General features: G+C 38.9%; 1 protein-coding gene across 1 annotated transcript in view; it reads left to right on the plus strand.

Annotated features, from left to right (window-relative positions):
* The first annotated feature begins 873 nt into the window (after positions 1–873).
* cpt1a2b (carnitine palmitoyltransferase 1A2b) overlaps positions 874–13,784 on the plus strand; it is a 46,179-nt gene continuing 33,268 nt past the window's right edge. The window contains exons 1-6 of the mRNA XM_084414779.1: positions 874–1,004; positions 9,384–9,526; positions 10,226–10,365; positions 11,074–11,245; positions 13,194–13,295; positions 13,450–13,587. Of these exons, the coding sequence (XP_084270905.1) occupies positions 9,386–9,526; positions 10,226–10,365; positions 11,074–11,245; positions 13,194–13,295; positions 13,450–13,587 (693 nt within the window). The 5' untranslated portion in view covers positions 874–1,004; positions 9,384–9,385. The remainder of the gene's footprint in view (positions 1,005–9,383; positions 9,527–10,225; positions 10,366–11,073; positions 11,246–13,193; positions 13,296–13,449; positions 13,588–13,784) is intronic.

Raw genomic sequence — 13,784 nt, forward strand, 5'->3', positions numbered from 1 at the left:
TATAATTTAAAAAATGAAAGTGCACTATTATTGCCTGTGATAAAGAACAATAAACAATACAAAAACTATTCTGTGCCATTATGTTTTCTTCTGTATGTTGTGCAACTTGCTTTATATTGCAAAGAAGAAACAGCACTGCATTGAAATACAAAGAACATAAAATGAAAAGAAATGGTAAAAATACAAACAAGTAAACGAATGACACAAGATAATATCATAGTCCTCAAGAAATCTATTATACTTATGAGTTTAAGAGATTCTACTGTACAGGCAAAGTGTTAAGATATGTTCTTGTGAATAAAAATTTGCACTGCAAAACAGTAATAAGCAACAATTTGCAAAAAGTTTATATCACATTTTATAAAAAGAGATAGACCTATGAAAACTGATCCCAAAGAGAATGCATCTAATTGTATTGATAAAATAAATGATTCTATTCAAAGATTCTATTTTTGGAGCAAATAGCTATTATCATGCAGTATCTGAAGATTTATATATAGATATTGTGTTCGAAATGCAGTATTTTTCCGGGAGTAACCATGCTCGTTTCCAGTGAATACTGTCAAAAAACTTCTAGTAAAATTTACATCTAGGGAATGTGTGAACTAGGCTATATCATGTAGGCTAACTATTAGGCTATGTTACGCATTATGTTTATTATTTAAAAAAATGATCAAGAAGGCAAACACCATCCAATTAAAGTTTTTGGCATTACTTTCTCATTAAAATCAAAGTGCTTTAAATAAGTGCACATAACTTGGAGATAAAGCTTAGAGGATGACAGAGTTAAAAGTCCTTGCTGGCAGAGGAAAATCATACAAAGTCATAAATTCTTCATGCTCAAGTATACTGCCATTGTGCGACTACGTCTTTACCTCTGTTCCGCGTGATGTCATCGCGTATGTAAGGTATGTGTTGCTGCTTTCTGGAAGTGAAAGGGTGGAGAACGTAAAGTTTACATCTGTGTCAGAAAACTGTTCCCGAACTCACATTCAAACTTACAGGTATGATTTTTCAGACATGTAATATGTCTATTTTTTATATGAAAACGAAAAAACAGATTTGTTTTGGGTTTGAATAGCTCCGGTAATTATTTGCAGCGTGTTGTTTGTCGTGTCATGACTACAGCGTTCAGGAGTATTCTCGATTATCGAAGGGTGTGGAAAGATGTAATGAAGAGAAACTTTGCTGAGTTTTCTTTGCTTAATCAAAGATACAAGTTTCCCCACAGAAATTTAAACCGGAGCCACTTTTTTGATAATACATCGCGCACCCACTTAATTATGTTCGTATAATAGCCTAAACTAGCACAAACTAGGAAACTTTTTTTTCTTATTAATACTTTTTCTTGTGCTACTCTAGATGCAAAACGATTTAAAATTTATCGACAGGTAGGCTACATTAAATCCAAGGTTAAAAATGACGCCACACCCAAAATCCACGTCACGGAACCGTAAACTTAAAATCTATTTGATCAAACAGTGAATGCATATAATATGCATGCTGTTTTTACTTTTCCTGAATTAATATTAAATAACTGATCAGAGCTACTGGCATTTTGAAGGACGATTTTGACACAAAAAGCTGTATAGCAGCTATGTTTTATTTTCTTTCTTTTATTTGTGTTCTTGTTTGTTTGCATTTCCTCAATAACTGAACTAAACCTCCAGTAAATAATTTCTCGCGCTGGTAGTTTCTCGCGAGTTTCGTTACTAGGCTACCATGTTTTACCAGTTTAACAACATTCAAACCTTCAGCCTAATCTTTTGCAAATATTTCCTATGAAATCCATGTTTACCGATTACAAAACACCAATCTTTATCTTCTCAATAATAATGGATAAATGTATCTGAAGGCTACCTCTCATTTTTCTTTCATAGGCTATTGTTTTGAATTGTTTTCAGAAATAGAAAATTTTCTGGGGGAAAAACCCAGACTTTCTTGCAGACTTTTTCTAAACTTGTTTCACAGCTAGCATTTAAATGCACACAATCAGGGCCGGCCCTGACCTATTTGCTGCCCTAGGCAAGATTTTACCTGGTGCCCCATGCATCACAGCTTATTTCACCCCCAATTGTGTTCATGATTTTATATATATATATATATATATATATATATACACATACATACACACACACACACACACACACACACGAGAGCATTACATCTAGCATTCAAGTCAAGTCCCCATTATCTTTATAGCGCTTTTTTCATTTAACAATTTTATTGATTTTCTATTAAACCATGTAACATTTTTTACAACACAAATTGGACCAAATGTATACAACCAAATGTTGCTGTGTTATACAAATATTAATTCATGAAGATACCCCCCCACCCCAACCCTCCCAACCACCCCAACCAACCATCCCAGTTTGTCCCTTTAAATCCAGATCTCCCCAAGAATGATTGTCCTTTGAAGTGCTGATCCAACTAAGGATTGCAGGAGCATATACAATACATAATAACCTTACCAGTACAGTAAAGGAATGAGTGGAAAAAAATAAGGGGAATATAATAATAATAATAATAATACAAATAAGATATCTAAATAAGTCCAGTCAAATACGTAATAAATAAATAATAATAATAATAATAGAAAAATAATAATAAAGAATAAAAAAATAATAGAAAAAAAAAGCGCTTTTTACAATACAGATTTAATGTGAATTTTACATAAAAATTTGCTATTTTTAATAAACCTGTATATAAATATCATTACTAATTTTTGCAAATAAATGTTAAAAATGCCATATATCCCCCCCCAAAACAGCACAACTGTAGAGTAAAACATTAATAAAAAGTGTGATAAAAAATGTGTCTGAAAGCTGACATGATTGTTACAAAATCACTCTGTCTGGGGCCTCTGGAGAACTCAGAACAACTGCTAGCATAAAGTTTAAGGTAAAAATAACTGCCATTAAATTATAGTATCTTACTACTATGCAATTAGATAAACTGTTCATTCATTACATCACTTTAGCTCTGTCTTTATCCCCTTTTATCCACTTCTCTTCTTTTTGGCACTGTTTCTATTGCTAATTTATAATGTGTCATGTAAATTCGGCCATCCGTCACAATCAGGTAACTTTTACTGTGTATAGACCTGGCGCGAGCTGCCTGGCCCGTTTCTACAGGGGAGCCTGAGTGTGTTAAGCGCCCTCAAACAAAAGCAATGCTGTCTACATTGGATGCGGCGAGGGGCGACGCTACACAACAAATTACCAACAACTGATCGCGGGTGCTCTGTTTCTGACGCACTTCAAGCACTCGTGGGTGGGGGAAGATTGATGTGCTTCTTCCTGCTCTGCTCTCCAGGCCTCTTCAAGCTGGTGTTGGTGTTACAGCGCAGACAGCACTGGCCGCAATCTCACAGAGAGCAAAACAGTTGTTTTCACAGCTCAGAATGTTGTGTCTTCAATGAGAATGTGAGTGCTCACATCAGGCTTGCACTATCGTCCTGTTTGTGTAGCTGTGGTCATCCCTGGGTGCTTCAGCACCAGAGAGAGCAGTTCCTGAAAGAGCATACACAGTTTAACACTGCGTCTTTTTCAAGACGTCATTCAAACCGTGTGTTTCTGGATGCAGTTATTTCCTATCCACATATGACCGCCACAATCACTTTTTCAAGCCTAGGCGTGTTGAGACTGCGTTCGTGGGTGGTTCATGTTCTCTCATGACCACGTTGGCACGTTGTTCGTCTCCCCTTTCTCGTAAAGGCTTGAGCCGCTCAGCGTGCCATGTGCCGTTGTATGTCGCTCTAGATGCGTGGTCGAGACTCAAATGCCTCAAACGAGGTGGAGTCCTCCGCATGTCGCAACTCGCCTGCCATCTCCTCCTATGGAGTCAGAAGCGTCTGAGGTCGCTTCGTGCCATTTATATCCCTGGCCTGCTCAATCGTGCAGCCGACGAGATCTCACGACAGCCTATGCTTCTGGGAGAGTGGCATCTCCATCCCCAGGCGGTCCAGCTGATATGGGACTTCTTCGGAGCCGCTCAGATAGATCTGTTTGCCTCTCTGGACTCTACCCATTGCCAGTTGTTTTATTCCCTGACCGAGGGGATCCTCGGCACGTATTCACTGGCGCACATCTGGCCCCAGGCCTACGCAAGTATGCGTTTCCCCCAGTGAGCCTTCTCGCACAGACACTGTGCAAAGTCAGGGAGGACGAGGAGCAGGTCTTGTTAGTTGCGCCATATTGGCCCAACTGGACCTGGTTCCCAGAACTTATGCTCCTCGCAACAGCCCCTCCTTGGCCCATTCCTCTGAGGAAGGACCTGCTTTCTCAGAGACAGGGCACTCTATGGCACCCACGTCCAGACCTCTGGAAACTCCATGTCTGGTCCATGGACGGGACGCGGAGGTTCTAGGTGACCTACCCCAGGTGGTGGTAGACACTAGGGGTGGGAAAAAAAATCGATATTGCAATATATTGTTGTGCTCTCTGTCGCAATAAATAATCGATACACTAACGCCGAATATCGATATTTTATTACAACACAAAATGATTAATTTACCCGTTGTCAGTGTCACTGTCACTACCCAATATCTACCATTCTGTTTGCGGGGGGCGCTGTTCGAGTAAATAGGGGTAAAGTGGCGCAAACAGCGGCCGGTGAAGAACACAAGTTAACTAACAACAACAGAGAATTGCAGAAAAAAAGAGAAGCGAGAAGAATGGCGGAAAACAATAAAAAACTAATCAAAGACCCACCCGCTAGTTTCCACTCTAAAGTGTGGAGACACTTCGGGTTTTACGAGACAGTCGACGGAAAGGCACAGGATAAAGACTATGCAATCTGCAAGAACTGCTTTGCAAAGATAAAATATAACAGCAACACTACGAATCTGCAAATGCACCTCGTTCGCTATCTCGGTGAACTAATCTCAGGTGATAATGAGGGCAAACCAAGTCAGCCGACAATCACTACTGCGTTCAAAGCAATGTTCATGCACTTTTATCTGTCTAGATGTACAGTGTTTACATTTAAGACCAGGAGGCAGTGAGTTATTATGCAAATGCATATTTCTTTGCACAATGTTGGAAATGTTGGCATTAATAAATGCATAAAATTTCTTTTTTTCTTTTCAGTCACATATATCGTGATATATCGTTGATGAAATTTCTTCCAATATATTGAATATCGTAGATATCGCGAATCGTGATATCATATCGTGGACCACATATCGCCACAGAATTGAATCGTGAGGTACCTGTATCGTCCCACCCCTAGTAGACACCATCACTTTAGCTAGAGCCCCCTTAACGAGGCGCCTCTATGCACTGAAGTGAAACGGTGTTCTTCCTACCGGGAAGACCCCCCGAAGATGTCCGATCAGAGTCGTGCTTTCTTTCCTGCAAGATGGGTTGGAGCGAAGGCTGTCTCCCTCCACCCTCAAAGAGTATGTTGCCGCTATCGGCGCACATCACGATGTAGTTGAAGGTAAGTCATTGGGAAAGCATGACCTGAGACCTGATCGTCAGGTTCCTGAGGGGAGCGAGGAGACTGAATCCGCCTCGCCCCCCTCTAGTCTATACCCTCTTGGGACCTGTCTCTGGTGTTCAGCGCACTGCAGAGACCTCCCTTTGAACCACTGCAGTCAGCTGAGTTAAAGATCCTGTCACTAAAAACAGTGCTCTGGCTTCCATCAAGAGGGTAGGGGACCTGCAAGCATTTTCGGTCAACGAATCGTGCCCAGAATTCGTGCCGGCCAACTCTCACGTTGTCCTGAGACCCCGGCTTGGATACGTGCCCAATGTTCCTATTACTCCCTTCAGGGACCAGGTAGTGAACCTGCAAGCACTGCCTTCGGAGGAGGTAGACCCAGCCATGGCTTTTCTCTGTCCCGTCTGCTCCTTGTGGGTTATACGTGGACAGAACGCAAAGCTTCAGGACCTCAGATCAGCTCTTCGTCTGTTACGGAGGCCAGCAGAAGGGAAAGGCTGTCTCCAAGCAGAGGATGGCCCACTGGATAGTGGATGCCATCGCCTTGGCTTGCGAAGCCCAAGGCTTGCCTTGCCCGTTCGGGTTGCGAGCACACAACTAGAAGTGTAGCTTCCTCCTGGGCGCTGGCTCAAGGCGCCTCGCTGACAGATATTTGAAGAGCTGCGGGCTGGGCGACACCTAACACGTTTGCTAGATTTTCCTGTATACTCGCCCCCAGTGGCCACTTACTCTTTGTGCCAGTTTGCAACGCCACTCCTGCCCCGCTGGGCCGGATACGTTCGTCTATTTGCTCCAGTAGTGTTCCCCAGAAATGGCTAACCCTGTTGAGTTCCTCCGTCAGCCCTGTGGCAGTCAGACGTTGCGGAGCGTCTAAATAAAACGAAACGATAATTATCGCAATATAATTTTTTCTCGACAAAACAATATCAAGAGTTCGATAATGTTTATGCGCCAAAAGCAGAACGAAACTCATTTGAACCGCGTGCCACACGGACCATTTATCCGCTCGCTCAAAGTACAAATTCCCATCATTTACCATGGATTTACTGTAACGTTAGCCTAGTAATATTAACTGCACCATGAAATGTGGGATATATACATATTGAATTGAATTGTATTATATTATTAATGTAGACAATGTATTAAAGGACTAATGTAATATAATTACAGTATTTAATAATGTATTTAGGGTACTGTTTTTCATACAAATACCATAGAAACAATAAAGTTAAATTTTTCCATAATATTGAGGTGCTATAGGCTATGCCTGGTTTTATCTGTGGTTATCATGATCTAAATGCATGACACTGGATGACCAATGGTTATTTTTAATAAAACTCAAACAGTCAGAATATTACATTTTACCAAATAAAAATTAGGTTGTTAAAAATTTTTTTTTAACAGATGTTACTGTTTTTGTTTATGAACATAAATTTAACATAGTAAATCTGCATCTATTCCTAACTCAAGCTAATACTACTACGCACAGAAAAATCACGAAGCAAAGAGGACATGGAGACCAACAGACTAGACAGAGCAGGTTAGTTATGATATAAAAAAAAATCTCAGCTCTCAGATTCTGTCAATTTTATTTACGAAATTCAAACAATAAATACCGTTTTGGCGATTGTAAATGTGACGTGACAGATCCCTAGCGGCACGTGAACCGATCATCTCTGGCTAATAGTAAATAAACACGAATGAACAATGTTGAAAGAAACAGTACAACTTACCGAAATGTATATTCATCATACATAATATCAATCAATCAGTGTTTTTCAACTGCGGAAAGGGTCAATAAAACAGCTGGAGAACAATTGTCACATAACATTTACCTCAGGAAAGCCATTTAATGACCATAATATAGGCTATAGCACGTTAGTTGGCGAGAGAAAAAGAGCTATAGAGAGTATTTTGTTAAAAATGTGTACTATATTACATATTTATTATATTTTTACTTATATCATTAAATAAAGTTGTTATTATAATAAAAAACGCATTATATTTAATTTGAGTTATTTTTGACTTTAAATAATACTACCAGCTGATAGGGCTGTTTTTTTTTTCTTGAGAAAAATGAATGCCTATCTTGTGTACCTAATATTTATCGAAATGAGTCAATATTAAATCAAATCACAAGAATTAAATTCAGTTTAGTTACTAAAATGTTTTGACAATCACACAATACACTTATTGTGACGCAAGCATTTTTTTTTACATCCCCCCCAATGCCTGCACTGCAAACTGTGCTGAAGATATGTGCCATCAAAGTCAGGCAACACAAACCTGTTTCAAGACTTGACACAATATCCCCCATTAGTACATGCAGAAACTAAGAAATTAATTTTCCAATAAAGATATTTATTTTGTTATGGAAAAATGACAAATGTTTGAATGTTCTACCTCAGATTTGTGAAATGTTCACCTGTTTGGCAAGTGTTTGTCATGATATGTTCTGACAATAAAGAGTAGTTTAAAACCACAATTAACGCTCTGGTTTCTACAACTTTCACTTAGGAGCAAAAATCTGCCTCTAAACTTGAAAGAAATAAAGATTTGACATTTATCGTGATAATTATCGACATCAACTGATGTTGTAAAACAATTATCGTGATAAATTTTTTTTGGCCATATCGCCCAGCCCTACTCGTATGCATTGTGTTAGGCTGGGTGTCCATATGTAGCGGTCCCTGCGACGACCCCATATGTGTATTCCTTCACGATCTGTTTCTCTGCGGACGAGCCCGTGTCTTTCCCTCAACAGAGCCCGCTCTGTCGTCTCTGCTGTGTTCTTTCCCCCCTATAACTAGGCTGGAACCACCCCAGAGACTACCATATGTTGTACTACCCTGCTTGGCTAGTCCATATGTGACCCTGAACCACAAAACCAGTCACATAGGCCTTTTTTTTTTTAAATTGAGATGTATACATCATCTGAAAGCTTTCCATTGGTGTATGGTTTGCTATGATACGAGGGAACGAGGGTTACCATATGTAACCGAGACGTTTTCTCTTTTGTTATCATTAAATAATAGAGTAAATGCTTATATTATAAGACGGATTCTTAATAAACACCTCATTGGAAACTGAAAAATGCTCCCTTTTGAATGAAGAGGTTGTTTTTTACCTCTTTTATTCACTGCATTTGTTAATTCAAAGCAAAGCCTATTGTGGCATTTGAAAATAATGAGTGGCAGATGAGAATGCAGCAAGCTTTTATTCTCACACCATTCCTGCTAGCTTTGCATAACCTTGTTAACACCAACTGTGCTTGCCCACATCATTTTCATGTTAAACTGAGTTGCATGTTTCACTCGGTCCTGTTACTAAGTGCACCAGATTCTCTTTCATTTCCTTTAATATTGTGCCATAATTTCTCAGATTTATATACATGGACACACACATGACCAAAATACTTTCAGGAAAATGTTTATTCTGTGAATACCTGCACAAAAAATGTCAAGGGTAATGTTATATAAATACACCACTAGGGGTCATTGATGTCTTGGTTGTAGCCTTAGTTCATGAAATTTGGCCTTGTATTGCACAAATACCTTTTTTAAATTTGCTTACTAGATGTGACTGGTATATTTACAGCAGTTTCCTTTAGTGACCTTTCTGAAGATAAGGATGGAACCTGTTACAATAAAACAGAAGAAAATTTGGTGTAAAATATATTTATTTTGAAACCTATGTGACCTTTCTGAAGATATAGTCCAGATTTTTCATTTAGTCACTCATGGGTTTGCAACTTTAGCTTTAATAAAGGATGGAACCTGTTACAATAAGATAGAACAAAATTTGGTACCATGATGAAAGCAGAAACCATGAGTGAATGATATAAAGTACACTGCTTTATGTATTTCAATGATCCAGTTTAGTTTTTTTTGTTTTTTGTTTTTTTTTACTGTTGAGACTGTTGTTTTTGTCTATAGTCATGGCAGAGGCTCACCAAGCAGTGGCGTTTCAGTTCACCATCTCTCCTGAGGGGATCAACTTGCATCTGTCCTACCAAGCCCTCAATCAAATCTACCTCTCCGGACTGCGGTCCTGGAAGAAACGCATCAGCAGGATTAAGGTCAGTGACTCGAATCAGCGTGAAAAAATTGCAGACATTTTGAACTTATTTTCCTTTTTTTTTTTTTTTTTAGGTAAAAATCTCATTGGAATGTTAGGAGTATGTATGAAAACACTATATGAAAATTAAATACAGGACATTTGTTCTGCCAAGAAATTAAGCTCCGTTAAGTCACCATGAAATCAAAATGCACAATTCTTGTTTTTTAATGAATTACTGCTATATTTCATAAAAAAAATACAAATAATTGTCCATTTTGATTTCATTGTTACTTCATTAACTGCAGGGTTGGCATTATCTTTCAGTTAAAATTCAGGGAAGAAGGAGCCGGGAACCGGCGAACGTTTAACATAACTTTAATATCGAAATAACACAAAACCAACGTAAAGTGGCAGCCCCTCACGGGCGACTGCTGCATAAAAACATAATAAAAACACAACTTAAACATCTCATGCCTCATCCTATCTCATCCTTCACTGTCGTCTCTAATCCTTTTATCCTCCCGGAGCTGGTCTGTGATTCATGAGGCTGGTGCGACGCGCAGGTGAGGCATTAGCCATCGCACCACTGGCCTCACTCCATTCTCAAGGCTCTTGGCCCCTCCCTGCTTGCCACATGTGTCTAGCCCAAATGTGCAATGTATGTGTTTATACACAGGGTGCATTAATACTTATGAACTTTTGACTTTTTCATGGACAGAACAGAATCATTAAAGGCGTGTACCCAGCGAGCCCCTCCTCTTGGCTTTTTGTTGCCGTAGCAATCTTGGCCACTATGTACATGCAGTCCGATCCATCTATGGGCCTCATTGCTAAGATTCGGGAGCACCTGCCCCTCAGGTAACACTTCCTTTTGCCCTTCAGTGGGCATTATCTTCTAAATGGTAAACAGTTGAATGATAAAATTCAAGCTGGAAAGATTAAGCACTATTTTCTTATTTAAGTACTAGTATTTTCACTCTGGCTTTTTTTTTTATCCTCTCAAAACAGTTATGTAAACAGTGATTACTGTTCTTAATTAAACATTCAAATGTCCAATTCTCTCACAGAATCTTTTTATTGGTATTTATTCCTATTTATGGGAGTTCTTTTTCAGATGTGTCTACTATTTTTATTTTTTATTTTTAAAGTACACAAATAAGAGAGCTGTTAACATACAGCAAGAGTATAGAAATTTAAATTTAATTTTGGGAAATTTGGTTGCTAGAGAATTTGTTGAGAAATTTGTGAGTTGTGAAAAATTTGTTAATATTGAAATCTCTTATTTGTTATGATAGTTTGGCATCTTGGCAAATCGGTGCACAGTTTAACACTTTTTGTTATCTTTTCTGAAACCCCAGAAGATGCAAAAGTCTTCAAGAGTCTTTTGTTGTTCTAGTCAATGTTTCATATATCCATCAACAATTGACATGATGCAAGCTTGTATTATCTTTGAAGCCTATGTGAAATGACAACATTTGAGCACATTTTTAATGTACATTAGCATATATCTAATATTAACCTGGAAAAGAGAATGCTGATTTGCTCCACTGTGTTTCTCTCTGTCAGTCTGTCTTTGAGCACTCAAGGTCAGACGATGCTGTCGGCGCTGCTGTTCAGTACTCTTCTGTGGTTGTCTCTCATTCTGGCTCTGAGGTTCTGCCTGAAGCTTCTCCTGTCGTACCACCGATGGATGTTCGAGCAACATGGATGCATTTCTACCAAGACCAAAGTCTGGGCGGTTAGTGTTTCATTACATTTAGCCTAGCATTAAAAAAAAAAGTGTTGTTTTACTTTCCCCGACAACTTTTTCACTTGTCTCTCCACAAGCTATAAAATAGTTATTTCGTTTACATATTAGTATATTTGGTGTCAATAAGTTTTAATCTTTTTTTAAATAAAACTTTATACTCATCAAAGAATCCTGAAATCCAGCATGTTTAAAGGGGCATTCCACCCATTTGAACATTGTTTTTTATTTAAAGTGGGTCATATATGTAGTCGAAATGTAAAATAAATTTTGAATTTGGTGCCTTCGTGACCGAGGAAAGACAAAAAATAACTTCAGGACGCATTTGTATGAAAGACAACAACTCCCACAATGCACCACATTGCACAGCTCCGCAAGCCACTCCCACTAATCCAGAAAGCGTATATCTGCCTATAAGAGAAATCACTCTTCCGTCTACAAGGCTAGCTACCACCAGAGCTTGAAATTCATTTCACATTCACACAAAATGTCTAGTTAGTTGGCGAACTCATTAGTGCATTACTCCTCGTTTGTATTTCTTTCGAAAAGGTGAATTATTGCATGGTACCTTGATGTTCATTTAGAACATATGCGGTGCGAAACTAAGATAGTTCTCAACACAAACGTCCGTGTCCTCGTCTGATTCAGAGATTTCGTCCAGGAGAAATTGTCATCGTTGAAATTCTTTGCCGCAGACGGACTCTATCTCTGTGTTCGTAGTTGCATCTTACAGTCTATGAGTTGCATAGTGAGATCACCGGCGCCACCAGTCCGCCCTAACTCGAGCCAGTCCGGGCTCCTCGTCCGCGGCAGGCAGGTCTTCTGCCTCGGCTGCTCTTCGCTATAATGCGGCTTGTAAAGGTAGCCACAAACACCTGATTCAAGCATCAGACTTCCGAAATCCTCTTCCTCTAGTCTATATCATATTGAGTACTCTCCTCCGCTATTGTCATAACTTTACATCTGTCGCCACAGCGCCTGTTAGCTTAGCTTCAAACAAGATGGAGGATATTGCTTTCAGTTTCAGAGAGTAAAGTCCCACCCACTGATCTGTAATAGGTCTGTAGCGTGAGCGGGTCCCGCCCCCTGGGAAAGATGAGGAACTAGTGCTTGTAGTCTCAACAGAAATCCCCCCCTCTTACACTTCCTCCTACAATGACGCAAAATGACGATTTTTGCGTCATTGTAGGAGGAAGTGTAAAAGGTAAATAACGGATTTCTCCCGTCTCAGGGGAAAATGAGAGAGTGTTGCACGACCATTCAATAGTATGACTGGGTTTCTAACAATGCAAAGCTTAATGCAAATGGGTGGAGTGTCCCTTTAAATGATTTCTTAAGGATCATGTGACACTGAAGACAAATCAGAAAATTCAGATGTACCATCACAGGAATACATTACATTTCAAAATACATTTCAAATAAACAACATTCATTTTAAATTGTAATAATATTTCACAATATTACTGTTTTTACTGTTTTTGATCACTATATTACAATCATAAGAGGATTCTGTATATAATTAAATATAAAAAATGCAACTTGACGACAGCTGTAAGTTCATAAACACTTTTACTGGAAAATGATGGCACTTCATGTTAAACATTTATTATTCAGATTTTTTTTCTCATTATAACTTATTCAAACTAATGCTCTAAAGACTATCACGAATCATACATGCAATTTCAACTAACACTCATTTGTATTAGCCTGCTAGACTGTTCAGTACATCATAGAAGTCTAAATGTTCAAGGCATAAAAACACACGTACATGATCACTGGATGTGGAATGTGTTGAAAACGCGGCACTGGCTCAATGTGGAAGTGATATTACAGTCAGCTGGCCCAAAACTCTCACCCTGGATCAAATCCGGTCATTCTTATTGTTGAAACCTTTATATTTTTCTTCTTGACTGTTTCTTTCTCTTGTCCTCCCTGTCAGACCCTAGTTAGGTTGCTGTCCGGAAGCAAGCCATTACTGTACAGTTATCAGACATCTCTACCGCACCTGCCTGTACCTCCCATTAAAGACACTTTGGAAAAAGTGAGTCAATATATTATGTATTATATTGTTTGTGTGTAGTGTGCATAAGTGCGGGTTTGCTGGGAAGTCTCCTCTAGAAATTGTCAGGGGTCATGGAGTTTTAGGCTGTAAAAGATACCAGTGAATGCTATCTCAACCATTTTCTCTGTTTTAGTATCTTGAGTCAGTGAAGCCACTGCACGATGCGGCTGGTTTTCAGCGAATGAAGAGACTGGCTGCTGAATTTGAGAAAAGTCTGGGTAACCGCCTACAAAGATATCTCAAACTCAAAGCGCTGTGGGCCACAAACTATGTACGTGCTGAAATCTGTACAGTTATTTTCTGGTCAATGTCACAACTATCATTAGTCTTATCATGAGCATGTAGTTGCATTACTATAGTTATACAGTACTACAGCTGTTCAAAATCATTAATCATTAATACAAAATTATTGGTATTGAATGTTAGATGCATAAACAACTTTATTAGAGCGATAATGACTTAAACATA

Source organism: Rutilus rutilus, assembly GCF_951802725.1.
Source record: "Rutilus rutilus genome assembly, chromosome: 1".
NCBI classification, from domain to species: Eukaryota; Metazoa; Chordata; class Actinopteri; order Cypriniformes; family Leuciscidae; genus Rutilus; species Rutilus rutilus.